This window comes from Limulus polyphemus, unplaced genomic scaffold (assembly GCF_000517525.1).
Source record: "Limulus polyphemus unplaced genomic scaffold, Limulus_polyphemus-2.1.2 Scaffold1724, whole genome shotgun sequence".
Lineage (NCBI taxonomy): Eukaryota > Metazoa > Arthropoda > Merostomata > Xiphosura > Limulidae > Limulus > Limulus polyphemus.
The window spans coordinates 210,356-232,558 of NW_013667334.1; the positions used below are offsets into that span (position 1 = coordinate 210,356).

Here is a 22,203-nt window from a genome sequence, read left to right on the forward strand (position 1 = left end):
AGCACGTGGATTTCTCTCACTAAACTCTCTCCCAGAAACTTATATGTAAAACTCAAACTCTGATATGGGCATTTCTTCTCGTTAATCGGTTTTAACTACAGCGATATTTCAATAGGAAATGTAAGATTTCATAAGATATTATTAGTCGCAAAATACATGTTTATGCACTAATTTACACAAGTTCCACGACAGAAAACTGTACTACCAAAACGAATAAGACAAGAAAACTGGGACTTTTCAATATTTCATGCTCCCATAATGATAAATGTTTACTAACTGGCAAGGGGCTACACTAAACTAAAAATTTAGAGAATATTTTGCGAAAATATTACATTTATCGTTTGAAAGCGTTCTTTGAATGTGATACAATAGCAAACAAATGTTTAGAGGGCGTGCTAACAAGTTAATTTATAATCCAATTCATGGTTTTATATGTGGTGTAAGAAGTTTTAGTTACTTTAAAGAATTTTAATACAACCCTAAGCTGTAAAAAAATATTTTATGAATAAAATATATGTACATAAGATAGAAAAGTAATGGTTCAAGAATCAAAGTACGGAGCGCTGCTGCCATCCAGTGTAGTAATCACAAAAATGTTAATAATTGCTAAACATTTTGAGTGCAAATAAGGTCTACATTAAATACTGTTAGTACATTTCTTAAAAAACCAATGCTCGTAGTTGCGAACTTAAACAAGTTAATATTTTTACTAAATGTTACAGTAGTTCTTAACCATTTTAACACATATTTTGATTTAAAGTTTGTCTTGCTTAAAGCTTTCACCTGGTTGGTAAACTATAGTAATAGTTGTTGTTGTTTTTTATTAAGCACAAAGGTCTATCTGTGCTCTGGCCACCATGGATATGGAAACGGTTTCTAGCATTGTAAGTCTGCAGACATACTGCTGTGCCATGGGGGGGGGGGGGGACTATAGTAGAAATCCATGCTTAAGCACAGAGAATACATACCAAAAGTATTTTAATATTTATTAAAAAAACAGTACACTTCACTAAAAAAAGTTGATAAATGTTCATATATACATATATGAATACAACCCTGAAATTATCAATTACTTTTGACAAGTCTAGATTGAAATAAAAGATTTTATTAGAAAAACAATTTATGTACTGTTTTTGTTCAGCACAAGTTATGTAGGAATTCTAACATACGTTATACTGTGCTACAAGTGCAACTGTCACACTCTTTGTACAGTTGTAAATACTTGTTCAAAGCAGTCTAGATTTTGCAGCTTCAAAACCTGTAATGAACAATAAAAACTGAATTAACAAATACAAAGATTATATAAAACAATATAAAAATATTAACAAATGGTTATTCTAAGTAAAATAGGCTTTCTTTTTAAACTCAAATATAGATAACATCATGCAAAGAGAGAGCCTTTTTTGAGTTATTTAACTTGTATATGTCAGCATGACATGATAAACCTTCTCCAAGATAGTTAAGTTGTTGATCATGTCATGCTAACATAAACCTTCTCCAAGATAGTTAAGTTGTTGATCATGTCATGCTTACAAAAGACCTCTTCTAGTGACAAGTATTATTATGTTAACAAAGAGCCCTTCTTTAAGAGTTATTTAAGTTTTACATCATGTCAAGTTAATTGTGAGATCTTCTATAGAGACAGATATTGATAACAAAGGGCTTTTCTCTAGATAGTTAATTAAACTGTACATCATGTCATGTTAACAAAGAGCTTAAGAGAGATGCATATAAGAAGTACATCATGTCAAGCTAATATTAGGCGAGTCCTTCTCTAGATAGTTTATTACAGTGTAATAAATTGCATTGGATAATTCAATAAATGTAGGTGTATTATGTCCAATTATAGACAATAAAAATATTTTATAAAGCACCCAAGTGTCATGTCATATTAATATTAAAAATATATTTTGAGAAAATGTTAATTGCAAATTTCCTTTGATTCCTTTTATTTTCAATTTAACTGTATAGCTACCTTAAGTGAAAGTTTCATTAAGGTAAGTATTTATAGGATTTTCCCACAAGATGACTTAATACGGAGGGTTAAGTACATTATGTTAAAATGATTTTAGAGCCTCACCACTTGTTACAGTCTATGTTACCATGTCCAGTCATGCCCTATCTGATGGTTATGCACCTTGATAATAGCACTGCAGCAGTTTCCATTACAAAAGGTTCTGTCATAAGGCTATCATCTCCAAAGCACATCATCTCTCCTTGCAAGCTTCCTATAATCTATTTAGTGTATAAGGACAACACTTTCCCATCACTCATTTCAATAGTCCTGTTGAACAGATATCCATTTCTGCTACATCTAGTGACTTGACTGATAATATTTGCATAGAAAAATCACGAATACCCATTTAATTCCTCAGATGCTTGAGGTTCACGACAGTTATCTTGGTGAACCCATACCCTGTTGGCCTAGGTTTCCTACACTTGTCAAGGTACATAAACAATTTGTCAAATGCCCATAGATACTACCATTTTTCCCTGACTAGGTACCATTCATACTATTCACTACAGTTGGTATTTTTTTCCTGGTTATATCATGGAAGCAATTTGTATTTTTATACAAATGACTTGTGTTGGTTTATCTTGATTGTATTGTGTATTGTTGCCTGGGGCAAGTGCACAGCTATTAACTTCGATCTTTGTGTTTGTGGATTCTCACCTGTTACAAGTCACTACACTTTTGATTACCATGGCTGCGGTAGGACTTGTTGGAAATCTCTTTTCTGGATGGTCCTGGTGCCCCAAGTTGTTCATACTCCTTCGTTTTCCAATGCCATTACATATGAGGAATATCCCTACATTAGAAATTTTAAATTCCTCATCTGAACACATTTTTATAATCCGAGTGCATATATATTATTATTAGAAAAGGCTGTTTCATGCACTTCTCCAAGGTGATCAGTTTTTGGTCGTATCTCATTAACTACAAAATCCAAAAATAATGTCCAAATGCAACTCTGATAGATGCTGCTCCAGGTGATTTTATATTGGCTGTAGTTTTCATGTGACTTGCTAATTTACATATTCAAAATTGTTTTCATATAATGCACTTTAACCTTCTGTATAATTGTTAAAAAAAAGTTATGGTATTTTAATATGAAACATTTTTCTAAACTGTTAACACACATTAAGAGAATTTTAATACAAAGACCCGATGATGCCCCAAAGATATAATATTAAATACTGCTGACTATCATTAAAGAATTTACAAAAAAAATATTCAAAGTCAGTCAATTTTCACAGACATTATAACAATAAAAGGAGCATAAACTTCTAACCTCATTACCACAACTGGTCCAATGCGGTAATAAGTATCTGGCAAATAATTCTAGGCCTTTGGCTCCTTCTGGGAGATAAGGTTTCAGAACTTCTGTTTAAAAACCAGTAGATTAGAGTGATGAGTGTTAATTAACATATTTTAAACTTTCATGATTATAATGCAAAGAAAATATACACATTATAACAATACAACTAAGTCACAAAGTTTAAAGCTTTACATTAAGAGCTTTTCATACGATTATTAACTTAATAAAGCTTTACAAGAAACTATAAAAAAATTTGAGAAAAACAACAACTTAGAAATGTTATTCATTGCATAAGAATAATTTGAATAAAGTATAGACTATTTTTCTACCTTTTAAAGCTTTCTTTACTCTACTGTGAATGTGAGAAGAGTTCTAGTTTACACATTCTGTTCAATTAATCCATCTTATAAAAAATCAAGAAATGGTTCTTGTTGTTTCAGTTGAGACGTTGAACTTCTTCAACCAGACTGCAATGGTTACAAATGTTATGTATTGCTTACTTTGGCATAATTTCTATTTTATTTATACATGTACTATCAACTTAGCTATCAAAAATCATTTGAAATTGTTGTTCATTCTAAGACAAGCTACAACAATTAAAAAAAGCCACACAAAAATGCACTAACTTGGAGGAGGAGGGGGGCAAGACCTAGATGATTAACAACTTAAAAGGAAATCTGTAAGAAATTAATCTACGAGAAAAAAAACTGCTATAATAAACAAACCACATGCTGAAACATCAAACACCTTAACCTCAGCTCTCAAACATTAATAGATTTATTCAAGGTAACATCAGTTATACTTGAACTTATTTCCACTGTATATCATTTGTAATCATTACTTCAAGAGTTCCACTTCTCCTCAGTAGTCAAAAAAAGGATCCTATTGATAATCTTTAATCTATTTCATTATCAGAGGTTTATACAGTTTTTATGCATAAGAGTATCCACAATAATTTAAGGTTTCATTATTTTAACTTCCCTGAACTTGAAAGAAATACCAGTTCTGTTTTGTAAGTGATTAGTTCTGTGTAAATTTTAACCACACAAGGATCTTACTTATTTCATCTAAAATTATTTAATTTGGTCTTGCTAGGTATTAAAATGTAATTATTCAAATTTGCTAACTTCATATTTACAATAGTTTTAAAAAGTATCTCTTCCAAAGCAAATGTTGTAATTTAATTAATTAATTGATTCACTGAATTAAAAACCCTTGATAGAAATTGTGAAACTACCTTTTACACACAATTTTTAATTTAAAGGATTGAATTTTCTTATTGGCATTATTCCAGGTTCTGCTGTTTATTTTCCCTTCTTGAAGGTTAGACAGCTAAATTACATACACACACAAAGATGGGCTATATTGTTTTATTCACAAAAAACAAACAACAAAGGTTTCTAACATATAAGCTCATATTTAAAGAATTGTTTTGCAAGAAAAATTAAAAACAAAATTCCACAATTATTCCCAGCTTCTTTTTGCATCCTGCAAACAATATCCTCATGTATGCTGGTAAAAATATCCTGACATGCACACCTTCAATATTCTCATGTGTGCAGCTAACAATATCCTGACATGCACATCTTCAATAACCTCATGTGTACTGCTAACAAAATCTAGACATGCACACCTTCAATATTCTCATGTATGCTGGTAAAAATATCCTGACATGCACACCTTCAATATTCTCATGTGCACTGCTAACAATATTCTGACATGCACACCTCCAATATTCTGACATGTACACCTTCAATATTCTCACTGTGCTGCTAACAATATCCTGACATGCACACCTTCAATATTTTCACGTATGCTGCTAACAAAATCTAGACATGCACACCTTCAATATTCTCATGTGTGCTGCTTATATATCTTATTTTCTTAACAAGAAATTGACAAAGGAGTGAAAAAACAAAATACTGTACACATTTCAAAAGTTTCATTTTTTCATTCATTCAGAAATATAATTCCTTAATTTTTGAATGAAAACTCTTATTACACTTGAATTCCGTTTATTACAAAATCAATTCTCAAATCCAAAACAAGAATTGCATAAGCATGAGAAACAAAACTGTTTCATTTATAGAGTGTAGAAATATAAGATCAAATATTTTAGAGGTATAAAATTTTCTCCACAAACTGGTTAAAATATATTGTTGATATTTGATGTTGAATATGATGTCACTGGTACTGACACAAACTATATTTATACATCTGACAAACATACTTTTTACAGCAAGAAAGTGTAGGTAATGAATCATGAATGGAAATATGAATTATTCATCATGTTGTATGGTTTGTCAAGCTTTTCATCCAGATAAGAAAATTGTATAATTTATTCTAAAAAACATACATAGCAGTCTGTGTCTGTATCAAATATTCCAAAATCATTTTCAATTTATTTTTTTTAAAGAAATGTTTGTCCTTCAAGTATAAAACAGAATGCCATTCTTCTAGATGAATTGACAATCCTAGTCAACCCACACCATGACAGGAACCATCTTCATCTATTGATGCCCAAAGACAGTTTTTCCTATCTATTGTGAAAACCAATTTTGAAATTGATGTATGCTTCTTGAGCTACACCTTCATTTTCAGTGCCCCACTCAAATGTAACAGGTTTAATTATCATTGTTTGATGTTCTACTGTCACTTGCAGATTGTACTTATTAGCAGTTTTAGCCTTATGTAATTCATTAGCTGTTAGACATCCTCTTTGTGCTGGTAATGCACACTCTCTAGATTTATCCTGACATTTTGTTTTCCCAACAGTAACTATATCCATTACTGGACAAGTTTAGATATCTTATCTGTCAACCTAAATGCAGTTTAAATATACACCAATTTTATAAATTAAAATTATCTTTGAGTAACTACTCTTTGTACAAGAAAATAAAATATCATATCAATGATTAATCACATGAATTAAACAGAAGAACTGGTTTATCCTTAAAGTTTTGAAACTATCTTAGTAAATTCAAAACCAGAGTATTTCAATCAGTGATCAACATAAGAACAAAACTTACCAGACAGAGGAGGTTTATGAGAATGAACAGCACTAGGAACACTGACAAGTACTTTGTCTTCTTCTACAGGCTGGAATGATCCCATGTCATGACTGTCCACAAGAAACCTACCAATTATAAGGTTTTCAAATGGTTTTTTGTGTGGATTGCCAAAAGGATAAACTGGTTCCCCCTTCTGTGTTACCTGACATGCAGAAAGGATAAATACAAACACATTGTCCTTAAAATGTCCAATATAAAACAATAATTACTGAATGTATGAATGTGAATATGTAGAAAACCAAAAGTAGAACTACACTGGGTCTGAGATCATTTCAGAAGTTACATTAATGTTATCTTAACTTCAAACTACAAGGAATAAAGACTCAGGATAGAGAATTATCAAGTTCTTAAATTCTTGAAAGAATGCTGAAGCCAAGTTTAGTGGTATCAGTGGGAAATTACATGCAGGTCTACATTCTTGATGTGCCAAAATAACATAGTATAAAGCTATTTGTGAATATCTAAAGCAGTGTTGTATTATCTTTTTTGTTTTTTCTAAACAATTTTTCAAACCTTCAATATTGTTTTGAATGCTTTTCATTAGTTTGATAGAAACATTTCTTCTTTCACAAGCTAAAAATGGAAAATGCTTTACAATAAATACTGAGATTATAAATGAGAGTTCGACACAGTGTGATAAATATGAAGTATTGAATGTATATCCCAAGCCATAGCAGCTTGAATTCACAGATAAAAGAAACATTTAACTTACACTTAAACAGCTCATTATATTGTCTTATTCATCAATATTCATACAGTGGAGTATTCCCCTTATAGGAGATACTGCTGGTGATAGGGCTAAAATTCATATGACTTTTAAAAGTATAATAGTTAATACTAAACTACTCAAAATCTGCTAAGAATTACTGTTTCTTAATGTTAACAAATACTGAATGTTAATTTCTTTCCCAAATTTGCCTGTAGTATTTAATTTTCAAGAAGTGAGTAAGTGATTTTTCACTACTGGACATTTTTTACTCATTATCAGTCACCAGATCCTCTGATAAAGAGCTCTTTGCCAAAGTAGACACTATGTGGAGTGGTTTATATGTTCCACAGTCACAATGTATACCATTATTGTTCAACCATGTGTCAGAGGTAATCTAAATCTGAAGAAACTATTACATGGCCTCAGTATGCTACAAATTAGTATTGTAGCTTAATGTTTCTGCCTTAGGTGTGAATCAAAGTATTGCTTCTTGTGACTGGAAGTGATACGGAATCCATGTAAAAGTGACAGCATGAATATAGCCAATACATAATAGGCTTGCTGAGACCCTTTTCAGTGAACACAGAATCAAATTCTGAGTTTTGTACCAACTCAAGCTATCCATAATACACTCAAAAAGTTTGTGGTAACAGAAAGCCTGTATTATGATCTTGCTAACCAAGAACCACCAGCAGGACCACTGAAATTGGGGTCAAGACTTTCTGGCTCAGACAATCCAAGATTGAATGCCAGTGTTTTTATGGATATGCTAAGGTTTTATCTTGACTTCACAGGTCATTGTGCTATCAACAAACAAATATAGCTGAATATAATCATTTTCTGACAACTGTGAGGTACATGGATGAGATCCTGGACATTTATCTGAAGTCATACATTGGTGTATTGGTAACAAGACATTGTCATTGTGAATAACAATGTTTGGCTACACTGTGCTCCGGACGAAGAGGAGTTTTTTAAGGAGACTATTATCCACATAGTGTGAACTGCTTGATCTCCAGGCACAAACCTAACTGAAGATGTCTGGAACACTCTTCAGCTTTCCCTGTCCATTAAATTACTTTCCATGAGCTGGGAAATGCCCTTATGGATGAATGGAACCATCTGTCATAAATCAATATAAAAGGCTCATTAGAAGCATACAAAGACTAGGCTAAGCAGTGGTCACACTTTTGGTGGACATACCTACTATTGATAAGTTTCATTGTTTGACATTTTATAGATCAATCAACAAAATATACCATAATCAAAATGTTCCATTCTGAAGGGGTATTAATTTTAATGTTCAAATGCATAAAGACATGCTAAGAAAAACTGAATACAGTTTGTGTTTGAGAACATGTAAAGTAAAAACTATCATCTGCTTACCAATCATTTATCACATGCTACGTCCATTTTGAAAATTAACCTCTTGCAAGTCCTGAGGATTATATAATTTCACTCCCTCTTCACAGTATTACACTGCAATTACACTGTAAAAGGTAAACCTGTGGAAAAGACCTGTCTAAAATGGTGTCAACTCTCACGCACGTAATGACGGAACAACAGTAAAACGTGGGTGATTGTGACTTGAGTGTCACAAAGGCCACACATTCGTAGATCAGTCCCAGATAAAAGAAAACAATGAGTTAAAAACCTGTGACCATGCATAGCCTAGCCAGGACAACTTCCTCCTTCCGATCCTGACAGAAACAAGACAGGCAAAGAACAACAGAAGGTTTGATCTGGAAAAGCATATTATGATATTGCTCACTCCAGCTCAACTGCCAACTGGCGCGAAGCCAAACCTTCAATGCAGGACTGTAGTACATAAATGGGATAGGCACGACTGAGTCGGTACCAGAGCAGGCAGACATAGCTGCGGTGTCAGCGAGCTTGTTCCCATGAATACCAACATGACCAATTATCCAAAAAAACTGGATACTAATGGAAGATAGAGAAAAATGGGCCAGCTGTTGTTGAAGATCAACAAGAACAAGGTGAGAACTAATATTAAGCAATTCCAGGGCCAGTAGAGAGCTAAAAAGTCAGTGTAAATGGTACAATCAGTGTACTGCATAGCTTCTATGTGATCCAGACCAAGAGAAATGGCATACAACTTGGCTTTGAACACAGAAACTGTAGAGGGGATCCTGTGAAGAACCACCGAGCCACAATAAACAATGGCAGAGCTTACAGAGTCACCTGATTTCGAACTATCCGTATAACAGGAATAGAAGGATGGTTTGAAAGATGTTCAGCAAAAAAAAGATGGTACTTCCAATCCAGAGTATCTGCCTTCTTCAGATGACTCAAGGAAAGGTCACATCTGGGGGATGATAATAAGCCATGGTGGAATGGGCTGATCATTGTAGAAGAGAGGTCTTTTACTGATGTTATTAGTGGCCTCCTGGGCTGAGGAATACCTTTTTAAAATAGAGAGGCCAACATTCACAGGTGAATGCAACATGTCTCCACCACGCAATCCCCACATGGCCAGTTTTGACACCAGAAAAATTGTGATAAACACAGAAAAATCAAAACTTTTTATATCACTGCTTGGGACCTGCAAGAAGGTATCTTTGTACCGAACCCTGTGTAAGTTGGTTAATATACACATGAATAGTTCATGAAAACTCCAAACTGAGCTTTACCCACTGAAAAGTTTAGCAAAGACAAAAATTCCAAAATTGTCTATATCTCTGTTTGGGAACTGCAAAGAATATTTTTGTCCTAAATCCCATTTAAATTGGTCAATATATGGTCGGGTAATTGAAAAAACTCCAAAATTATGCATTTTTGTCAGCCCTTACCCCTAAAAACAATGGACAAATCCAACGTTTTTGTATTTCAGTGTGTTGTTTGATGAAAATTTATATTTGTGCCAATTTTCATCTTGATTGCTGTAAATGTGAATGCACAGGAGCCCAAAATATGCATTTTTGGGTTGATTTACTTTTAACCCCATAAAATCATTAAAAAGGCCTAAATACAGAAAAATGAAAAACTATTTGGGCAGACTGGACCAAGATATAATCCTACTGAACTTCAAGTCAATCCGCTGAGAAATGAAGGAATTGTGGTCATTTGAAAAGTGTTTGGAAGAAGATGAAAACAGAAATACAGTATATCTCTCTGCAGAGACATTATTAATTTGAGTAATTTTTATTAGGTGATATAATTTTGTTTGCCATTTTTGCTAAATGCCTAACAATAGCTTCATATACAAATTCATTTTGTGGATGAAATTAATTCAACCAGAAAACATTCAACATATTTCTGAATAGAAATGTGGATGATGGCAATGCATATTTCATATTGTAATCATTTAACACCAATATTTTGACAGATTTAATAAATAAACTTGAAATAAAAGTTACTGTTAAAACTTGGTAGCTGGAAGTTTTAAGGACTGTGTCTAGCACAAAATCTATTTATGACTCATGGTTAAGCTAACATTCCACTGAAGTTTTCTCATAAGAACTATTTTATAACATCCAAGTATTATTTTATCCAAGCACACACTGCTCAAGTAATATGCCAGATTTTGCACTGAAACAGTAAATACTTAATATTATGTTTACGGTATGTTTAGCCTTATTTACTGAAAGAGTTAAGATGATATGCAAATTTCAATAAAACGGTAACAAGTGAAATTCCAGTATTATTATGGTATAATTTTCATTTACTTTCAGGTTATTGCCACATGTACTAAAAGGTTTTAAGTAAGATATATTATAGAAATTTTCAACCTCAGGGAAAATCCTAGATCCAGATATGCCCAAAATGAAACCATAAAAAAATCACAAAAAATCTCTAAATAATAATAAATAAATAGATAAAAAGCAAGAGTAAAACATAAGGTATAAGATGTGACAAAATAAACCAGCTCCACAGTAAAAAGCAGTTCAGGTATCAGCAGTTTCTTCTCCATATATTATCTAAAATTTAAAAAACTACATAGAAGTAATTTGTTGAATGTTTTTGTAACTAAAAGAACACACATACATTGTTAACTGAGAATCTTACCCAATAGAAAAATGACATTTAAAAACATTTAAATCTGAGACTCAGTTTTATACATAAAACACAATGTGGCTCATCACACTGATGTAAAATGAAATATAGAAATAAAACTAAAACATATACCTTTACCCAATACCAATCTGCACAATGATATACAGACCAGTAAGGGAAAAGTTGGTTTTTGATGAAACTGATCTGATTGTCATTATTAGTAGACCACACCAACACTAAGGTTCCTGGTTTGGCAAGTTGAGGGATAGGAAGATGACACAATTTTTCATTAGCCACAACAGCATACCTGTTTTAAGATTACCAAGAAGACACTGATAATCAATCACCCTTCCAAAAAATAAAATATAAAAGATTGTTGTATATACTAGATATAACAAAATTAATAGCACAGTTGTTCCAGTATCATTAAAACACAATGATTTAACTGTTTCAATTTCATTAAAATGTAAATTATATTCTCATACACACTATAGAGAAAAATGAAACATAAATTTAACAAATATAAAAGTTTGAAATCTAACAAACTATGAACAGTTTTATAGAGAACAAATCATCAGAATTGTCATCAGAATTGTAATATTTATATTTCATTAAAACTAACGTTAATACTTATAAACAAGATGATACTTCAAGATGACTCCTCTCCAGTTATCCAGAGACTTGAGTCATTGATCTCAGTCTTGAATGCAACACAACAGACTTGGGTGAAAATCTCATGTATTATAATCAGTTTTCAGTTTTAGCTACAAGCCCAGTTGATAGCTTGAGGATCTGCATAGTACAGTGCTACTGTAATGAGTAGAATCTTTGCTAGAAATATTTATTGCTACATCATTATTATAATAATACAAAAACATTTCATTGAATACATTGTCATGATAAACTACAAATATATTGCAAATATAAAATATATTGCAGTTACACATAGCTGTGTGGCTCTAACCATATGCTTATGCAACCATTACAATTACATAACCATCTTCAAGGCTGAGGTCCTGGCAGAACCACAGACAAAGACCCATAGTCCAGTCTGGGTCAAATCAGGGCATGATAGATCCTGAGCATAGAACATCGATCCGCTCCCCAAGAGCTGGAAGAGAGGACACAAAGGATGTTCAAAGCCCTTGTACACTTGACATGTAGCTGCTTGATGTGTGGAATGAAGGTAAGCTTACAGTCAAAGATAAGCCCCCAAGAACTTTGCCTCAGAGACCACATGAATAGCAGCATCGCCAAGATGGAGCTCGGGATCGGGTTGGAGACCTCTTTGGCGGCAAAAATGCATGCAAATGGTTTTGGAAAAAAAAAATGTAAAACCGTTTGCAGTGGTCCACATCAACAAACGACTGAGGGCAGTCTGAAGCTAAAACTCAATAAACCTCATGTTCGACGACCGACACAAGATGTGGATGTTATCGACATAGAGCCCATTTGCAACAGTCACAGGAAGATGAGTAACAATAGCATTAATTTTAACACTATAAACACTATTCAGAAAGTGCCCGAAGAGAACCCACATAATGCAACACCCTAATGTATAGGGTCACATTCATAGAAGACCACACCCCACCTATATTGGGTATACTCTTTGCTCGTTGTCGACAAAATATGTGTCACTAAGTTAGGTAGAAAATATGCACATCCAATCTGTAATTGTGCATCAGACCATATTCAGTGTGTCAACTCCAGTTAAAAACCAGGCAGCACTGGGTATATGTCTTCTGGTCCACAGTAGGAGAGTCCCAAATATCTTTACCTCCAAACCAGGAAGCAGAAGGGAAAAATAACTTGTTTTCCAACAACCCAGCCAGAGCACATGTGTGCAGACTCAGTACACAACCAACACCCCACCACCTGGGAACTGACATCCAATATCCGGGTAACAGTAGCAAGAGGGAATGAAATTTTTTAGTGGGTTAGCTCCAATTCAAAACCAGGCAGCATCTAGAATTTTTCATCCATTCCAGGGCAGGAGGAGGGTCTCTACCAACCACATGTGTGAGGACTTATGTTAGTTGTTCCTATGCTGACCCAACACCAAACTGCCTAGGAAATGACATCCAGGCAACAGTAGGATGGGGCAAAACCAACTGGAGGAGTGAACTGCATGTGGTAGATTCATCCAGTCCAAGACCAGGCTGCATTGTGTATTTATCTTCTGGTCCTCGATAGGAGGACAGAACTCACCATCCACACCAACAGAAAACTCTTAACTCAGTGGAATTGGTCGCACTCAGGAGGAAGTTTCCATGTTCCACCACCCCAGTGGCTAAGAACTGGTAAGTGGCAAAGACTCCCATACTGCACTGGGAGAGAGGGAGGGAGTAACAACACAGTGAGGAGTCCAGAGGAAGACAGCACCACTATAAAACAGTGTAATTGGGTAACCACAAAAACCCTATTTTGAAAAGCAGGATAGTCCCAGTTTATTCAACTAAAACTGGAGGGATTGGTAGCAATCCAGACACTGCTTTACTCATGATAAGTCCATGAGTTGGTATGGTCTGGTGCAGTCCTTATTTATGAAGTGAGATACTGCAAGGCAACCTCCAGTGGTCTTGTAGAACACCCCATCTCTTCAGTGAGCATTATAGACCTGTGTAGCCGTTTGGTGCAGATTTACATTCAAGTATACCTGGACAGTCACCACTAAACACAGAGAACTGAGGAAAGTAGAAAGGGACATTGTAGAGGGAAGAAATAAAAAGGAAGAACTTACCCTTTCAGAGTCAAAATGAGGTATGGAGAATGGTGATGGGTGGCAAGCAATGGTCAGATGAGGAAGAGACAGACAAATGATCCAGATAGAGGGCAATAAAGGTGTGAGGCGTAGTCAGCATGCCAGCCTGCACAATCTCTTCCAATGGACAACAGAAGTGGGCAGCCAGGGAAATGGCGAGATGATAGATCTGATGGGAGAAAATGTAGAAAATACAACAAGAATTTTTGGATAATGATGCATAAGTGTGAATAAGTTGGGAAATCCATCTGGTAAGGGTAACAGGATAAAGATCATGGTTAGAGGAGGAATTGCAGGGTATAAAAAAATTGGAATGAGAGCCATGAAAGGAAGCTATGCAGGTGATATAACAACACAGAGCCTGTATTGGACACAGAAGACAATCTAGATCAGATCTGGGATACAAATGAGAGATGAAGGGGAAGGAAATTGGAGAGAAGATGATGTTCCCTTCATGCACCATTGGCATCTTTGGGGAGAAACTACAACCTGGATAAAGGAGGACATTAGTATGGTGATAAAGAATATGGGAGATGTCAATAGCAAATATATCAAACCAATAACATTCACACAAAAAGGGAAGTAAGAAATACATCTTGAGGGAGAGGTGGTACAAAGAGCAAGAGGCCAAAGGTTCAAAGGGTAAGGGCATGAAGAACAACACTGAAATTCCAATCTGGTAGGGGAACTAGGTGGGGTGAATGAAACAGGCAAAAGGAGCAAAACAGGAGAGGAAAAAAGTGGGAAAACAAAAGGTATTGGACAAGGCCACCCTATAGCCTGCAATAGTATAAATAGATAAACCAGTGTCAAAAAGCCAAGTAAAAAAAATCAGAGAGGTGGGGAACACTTAGTTGGGAAGGTGAGAGGTCATAGCACAAAGACCAATGACAGAAAATGCACCACTTAAACTGGTAAACCATCAAAGAAGAACAGACTGAGCAAGAAAGAAGGAAGGCTACCCATGTAGGAGTCAAGATTGTCTTGCAAGGGACCGAACAAAAGCCATGTTTGAAGATGGAGTGTGGCTAAAGCAGGATGAAAGACAGAGGATTGAGGTTACTGATTCCATGGAACCTCACATGCAGGAAGAGAAGGAGAAGACTTTACTGTGGAAACTAAGAGCTCCATTGCCCTCAAACAAAAAGGAGAAGGCTAAACACTGCTGAGGTAGGTGTTTTAGTGGGTACTTGTTTATATTCATTGCACATTCCACAATCACATGAATGCTTAACTCTTGACCAGGTAGATTTAGGTTTTCTGCACTTTAGCTAACAAATTTTCAAAAACTTTATTTCAAGGTTTTATTTTTTATTACTAATATGTAACTTCACCTTAGTGAAAAGTGTATTTAATACCTCACTTACTACTGTTTCCAAAACAATAATTAGGATAGACATTTTTATGAGAAAATTTAGCAGTAAACATTTTGTCTGCATTATGCAGTTTTATTCATAATTTCCAAATATCCCTTACTGTTTCAAAATCAGAATTATGTCTGGAAAGATCTAGCTATAATTCTATGATCTTAACAGAATGAAAAGCCTTCTGTTAGTCTGTATTGTTTTTCATGCACACACTCATACAGAGACATTTTTAATGTATTTGTCATGCTTTACACCTACCCTTTTTTTCTCTTCACTGACTTGTTCTCCCATGGTGGATCCATTAAAATAGCATCAAATTTTTTACCTGTGTGAATAGAGAGGATAAACTGTCAATTAGTTATTTGTATATCTATATTCCTAAACAAACAAAGCCCTTAATTCACTGAAATCACAATACTTTAGTGATCTTGGTGTTTGCTCATGAATGGATACAACTTTTTTAGTTTCAAGAATTTTTTTCTCCTAGATCCAAATTTCATCACAAAAATACTTACACAATTATAAAGTGTATAAGTACTATAAAAAAATGGTAATATAGAACATTATTTTAGTCAGCAGTAACTGAGCAAAAATGAGGCAAGTTTCCATGTAGAAGAAACTTGTCAAGAATTTGAGCTGGGGATTGTAGGGAGATGCTCAAAGTGAAAAAAAACTAACAGATATTTTCAAATATTATGTTGTACTTATGTGCATCTACTCAGATGGGTTTTGGAGTAAGACAAAATACCAAAAGCATTGTTTTGAACATTCAGAACATTTTTCACAAGAAAAAAACACTTTTTTAATGTAATAACAAATTAAACGAAATAATAATTTTTTTTAAAAAGTGTTCTTAATTTATGTTATTGACTCAAGTATTCTCACACAGCAGATGGCGTAATATATGATTTACTAACTATGGAAGAAAGCAGTAGTGAAAACAATTCTATCTTCTTGTTGGTTTTTTATTTATATTATTATTACTTTTTATTGTTTTGATTTCTGACAAAACGTTTGCCCCCAAAAGCAGTAACTGCTACCAAATTTAGCCTGTATTACCTCCTAATAAGTTATCAAGCTATTAATAAATCAGAACATAAATAAATCACATTTAAAAAAAAAAACTTAATTCTCCCTTCTGAAAGCACTTTTTCTTTTTTTGTGGGTGTTATTTATTCCAGACATAAAAATGAAATATTAATTATTCTTACTTACATTAATAATATGCCATGCAAAAAAAAAATTCATAAATTGGTTGAAAACAATGATATATATGTCATAAGTTTTTCAGATTGTAAGTGTGAACAATTCCATTGAAACATTAACTTTGATATTTAGATTGATACTATCTAGTATACACAAATAGGGTACCACTACAGATTTTTCCATAAACACGATATACAAAAATTATTTTACCAGACATTTTTTTTTCATTAATGATAGTCTACTCTGAATATACATCAACCTACAGCAAAGAGCATATGCAATACAATTAATATGCAAATAAAATATCAAAACAATTCATTTGCATCTCAAAACATACCAAAAATCTCTTGGTCAATCAAGGTAGCAAAAACATGTTCCTTTAAATACAAATATTCATTCTTACATAAATTAACCTGGATAATCTGCAAACTAAGTTACTGCCATCTCACTAAAGCATGCACACACATATAATACCCTATGACGATTTATTAACAGTTATTGTAAAAATCACACAGTGTATGAATAATCTCACTAACCTGCATTTATGAAGACATCAAGTGCTATGATGTCAGACCATAAAAATGAACTGTGAGGAGGCAAAAGGAAACTCTTCCTGTCATGTGTAACAATGCATGGAGAACTTCCAGTATACTCCACAAGTCTGTTTTCTAGACCACACTGCATAGCTCCTAGTTCTGCTAATACATTCAACATAAAACTTCTATACCATAACAAGATAAACACATACAAATCAATGTTTGTCCAAGTGGACAACTTTTCATTGTAATAGTGTTTTATAATTTTTAAATAGGAATGTTATAATTGTAAAAATATCTTGTAACCTGTATGTACCAGAAAATTTTGTTGCAATAGATGAAAAGCAGACTGAATATAGTTTTAAAATGTTATCAAGACTGATAACAGCTGACTGAATCATCTAACTTTGTTAAATTAGTCCACTGTTTGTTATACATATATTCCATGTTTATTTCAAGTGGTTTCTTTTCTATCCTGATTGGCTCACCTGTATGTATTTGTTTTTCAAAATACTTCTGGACAATCCAACATGTTTAGTACAAAATTTGGAACTTAAATATAAAAAACAATTATTTTAAAGAAAGTTTTAGGCAGTCTCTTGACATGTTGAACAGTTTTCTAAGGACTGTTCCTGTCTTATTTTTGATTTTCAGATAACATTTTCAGCTTTAAGTCCTTCATCAGGATCTGTAAAGAACTCGGTACAGACTCTGAAATGTTGACTCCAAAATAAACAGAAAAAAGGAGTAAGCTGTAGGAAACTATTTAAAAAAACCCAACTTAGATTGAATAATGAGTCATTATAATATTTTAATCAACACATACTTTCATACTTATGTGAAAGCAACAGTAAATCTTTATTTTTGGTTTTTACCATCAAAAATCACACACTTCTACTATACTTTGAAACATGGTTTTACAGATTATATACAACTGTTCATTCCTAAAACACGCTTTTCTCTTCAAAATACTAGCAATTAAAAAACTATAATCAAATTTAATTTTTTGCCAAACCTTTAGTTTCTGAAGAAGTACTGGGCATACACATATCTTTGGCAATCACTTCATACGAATTTAATCTTTTAACAAAGTTACGAGCACAGCTATTGTTCTGTAGCCACTCCTCTGATGTTATGGGCTCTGGATGAAACTGGTTAATTTCAAATCCCAGTTGTATAATCTTTGCTGTTGTCTTAAAGATGTATTCCTCTTTTGGTTTGAAAAACTATCATCAGATGAAAAAATAGTTTTAATATTGTGGTCATAAAATTCATAAAATAATATTTTAAAAAGCCTTAATGGAAATTACATTCTAAATAGAGCTGGGTGATTAACTTGATTAGTGTCATGTTAATAATATATTAATGTCACAAAAATAATCAACCAATCACAATTAGTTTCCAGTTATTCCAACTATCCAAGTAATCAAATTATTGCAATTTTAATTTCTCATTATCAGTTTCGATTACTTTATGGTTGTTCAACTTAATTTATTAGTGTTAGATTTAAGAAGATAATGAACTAATAAAAATTAATGTTTCCAGTTATTTCAACTATCCAGAGCTCATAAAAATAATCAATTAGTTGAATGGAATTGATTAGCAAATTCCACTAACTATCCAGCTCTACATTCAACTAATCAATTATTCCAACAAGATTTGGATAGTTGAAATAATTTGATAATTTTGATTATTTCATTATTTTCTTCAGTCATGACACTAATCGATTAAGCAGAACAACCTTGAAGTAATCGAAATAATAACATAACATTTTGGGATAACATGGGACTTATTGGTTCATCCTCTAAACTAGTTGGTTGGTTGGCATTTTATGGCGCAAAACAACTAGGCTATCTGTGCCAAACAATCGGTAAAAAAGAACAGTGAGAGTAAAATTGTTGTGGTGTGCAAAAATAAATTGAGTTAAACTAAAATATTAAGAATTAAACATTAGTGAGAGCAGCAGATAGCCTTAGTAGCTTTGCCATAAAAAAGTTAGGTCAAGCAAGTTTGGTAGTAATATTTTGATTAATTGGTTAGTTGTAATAATCAAAACTGGTAATTAATAAGTGGAAACCTTAATTTCCATTTTAACTGGTCAGTTTATGTGACACTTACTGAGATAATCACTGCTCATAAGTAACTGATTAAATTGCTCAGCTCTAGATTGTACACATATATTTATACCAAACAAATATACTACAAATAAATAGCTTCTGCTTCTATTCAACTTGATATATAAATCAAAGAAATCAAGTATCTGCCATTTATAAACAACAAAAAATATTGAGCAATTGGCCCTTCATATGTGTTTTTTAAAACAATCTAAAAATTACTTCAATTACACTGCATGGTCATGACTGCAATGTGAGTAAGCTTGTATTTAAACACTAGTGGAGAAAGGTAGGGTGTCTCCATAGGAAAATGTTTTGAATAAACCTTGGCATGTTTTTGATACATTTAATTTCATCAGGCTAGCTCAAAATATACTTTCACTATATTTGAGCATTACAGCCAAAATCTCATTCTTAAATGAAAGCTTAGAAGATATGAATAACTAAACAATAAAGAACACGCTCATAAGAATGTGAAATTTACTGGTAAAATGTGGATTAAAAGGTTTATTAAATTAAACAACAAACTCAAGGTAAACATTTCCTTACTGTGAGAGGTTATGAACGTTTCTTGGTTCAAAACATTAAAATGATTCAAAGGATTTTTATGTTTACACATACATGTACATTAACTACTTAAAAAAGCAACAAATAATTTTGATCCTTCTGGGAAACTTTAATATGGAAGATATGCATAGTACAACTTATAAGTGATAAACTGTTTTTAGCTAGAATTTCTACTATTGAAGAAAAATAAATAAAGATTCTTAGTGTAAACAAGTTTAACAATTACAGTAAAGTATAGAAAATGTCTGAAAATAAAAATTTTGGCTAAGCAAGTTAGTTGGAGGCTTTAACTGCATTTTATCTTTTAGAAACCTTTTTAACTCTATAGAAATTCCTATTGATTGGAAAGTTTCAAATATGATCTCTGTTTATAAAAAGAAAGATCAAGAAAGGATTCTAGAAGCTAAGAGTGGGGTCAACAAAATCTACCAGGTCAGTATAATTTTTGTTCATTTGTTTTCTGTCCACCATGCTGTAATCATTCATACTGTATATAGACTGTAGTTCTTGAGTTGTCTGAGCTTATTAATCACTCTTACAATATTCAAATGTTTCTCTATTTGTCCATTTTAATAAGAAGAACATGGTAGATTCACTGGTACATAAAATCAGGTTTTCTCAGTACAAATTTAAACATTGTTCATCCAAATACATTATTATAATACTGTATGAGATTATATGATATAATTCCTTGTACATATAATTGTAATATTCATGCATGCTGAGTTTCAAATGCCTACAAGGCTACTGTAATGAGTTACAGGCATCTATGTCATTTCAGAATGTAAACAACAACATGGCAACCTCCATGTCATTGAAATATTTAAAAATGAAAAAAAAAGATTAATTACTTACATATTATTCAAACAGTAATATTATATATTATTATCAAGGTTGAATTTGCAGTTTGTTTAATTTAAAAATTCAGAACGATGACGATATGAGGACAGCTGTGTGCCCTCAAGCTTCACTGGTTACAGAATTAACATGGGCTAACATACTGTAGTGTTGGAGTCACTTAATCACTACAGTATAAATTTTATAACTTCTTTTGCAATTCACATATAGACATAATTCAAAGTGACAAGGAATACACATTTAATGCTTTAAATACATATTCAATGTTTACTTCAAAATCTTAGTTTTTGTAAAGTCCCAACTACTTCCCTAAGACTGCAACTACCACATCTGAAGGCAACTCTTATTCAGAATCAGAATCTTAATGGTATGGTAGAAATAGAAGGTAGGCACTAAATCTCAGCATCAAAATGTAGTAATACCATGACCAACTTAGTTTAACACAAGTTCAGTAACAATTCAAGTATGTTAACTTGCCTTCTCTAGTCTAAAATAAATGTTGTTTGAAAACAATTATGTATGTTTATATAACAATCAAATACTGAAATAGGGTATTTTTATAAATTAAACTTACCTTTAATGAAACCTTTTTCGATTTACTTTCTTCTCTTTCCTGTGTTTCGCTAGAATGCCTTTTTAATTTAGCAATTTTTCTTGCAGCAGAATCCATTAAAAAAGGTGTTCTTATTCCAAACATATCTTTCTTTGGCTTTGCATTTAGTATTTTTTCATGATTTTTATTGTCAACGGTGACATTATTACAAGCGTCACAAGTTCCATCACATGTGATCTTAAATTGAACATTAGACTTCAAGTTCAAGTAGCAAGTTGTCACTGGAACAAGATTACAAGAAATAGGCCTTATTTCTGAATGATTGGATTCTGGGACTGTGTCAGGAACACTTGCTTGAACACAATAATGTAAATTACGATACATTGATTCCAGAAATATTTCATGTGACAACAGCCATCCATCATTGGCGTGTATGAGTAGTGCCATATTTAAAACGTTACCCAATTATTAAAAAAAAATACGTTCCAATCAAACTATAAATTATAATTATGAGATAACGTTAAAATTCACAACAAACCTATTTAAGGGGCGTACTTGAGACTTAGTTAAGGTTAATGTTTACTTTCGGGCTAAACCTTCTTACTCATAGTAATACTACTATTACTAATCATAGTATAGACTAAAAATAGGTAACAAGTTTTTAAGTTTAAGTTAATTTCTAGACATCCAGTTACAAATATTTAAGATGTTATTATACGACCATTTTCATCCTAAAAAAGTGTCAGTGGAAGAAAATTCTCGTATTGTTTTAGTTAATAAGTGAAACTTGTTATTGCTTTTTAATACAGATTACACACCTTGCCCCTAAAAACCGAAAATGTAAAAATTGTTTTACTCATTGTTCTGTACTTGCTATGTTTGCTGGCCGCTAGGGTGAGATCCTTACAGTACACATAATGTTTAAGAAAAAAATTATGATTCTCAATAGTTTTTTGTTATTACCAACTTTTCTCTCCTAGGAACAAAGAGTAATATTTTTGAAATTGTGTTTTTAAGGAAGAAGAGGCGGGATTTGCATCAAGTGCGCCCACGCTCGAGATATGCTACCCTCCTGAAACCTTAGTCCCAATACGCATTCATGGAAAGCAAGCTCTCCGCCCACGTTG

At 32.9% G+C, this 22,203-nt stretch overlaps 1 protein-coding gene across 4 annotated transcripts; it reads right to left on the minus strand.

Moving 5' to 3' along the window:
• Nucleotides 1-986: 986 nt before the first annotated feature.
• LOC106464712 (methyltransferase-like protein 4) lies at nucleotides 987-21,941 on the minus strand. 4 transcript variants are annotated; one of them, XM_022392474.1, is made up of 9 exons: nucleotides 21,798-21,941; nucleotides 21,098-21,537; nucleotides 18,000-18,210; nucleotides 16,985-17,146; nucleotides 15,501-15,567; nucleotides 11,247-11,421; nucleotides 6,350-6,533; nucleotides 3,294-3,385; nucleotides 987-1,258 (listed from the first exon to the last, which is right to left on the minus strand). In XM_022392474.1, exons 2-9 carry the CDS (start codon nucleotides 21,521-21,523, stop codon nucleotides 1,196-1,198), a joined length of 1,380 nt encoding a protein of 459 aa, XP_022248182.1. In that variant the 5' UTR covers nucleotides 21,524-21,537; nucleotides 21,798-21,941; the 3' UTR covers nucleotides 987-1,195. The 4 variants fall into 4 exon arrangements, 3 of the variants coding, with proteins under 3 accessions (XP_022248182.1, XP_022248181.1, XP_022248183.1); XM_022392473.1 differs by having other exon boundaries at nucleotides 21,098-21,933; XM_022392475.1 differs by having other exon boundaries at nucleotides 16,985-17,143; nucleotides 21,098-21,932.
• Nucleotides 21,942-22,203: the final 262 nt, after the last annotated feature.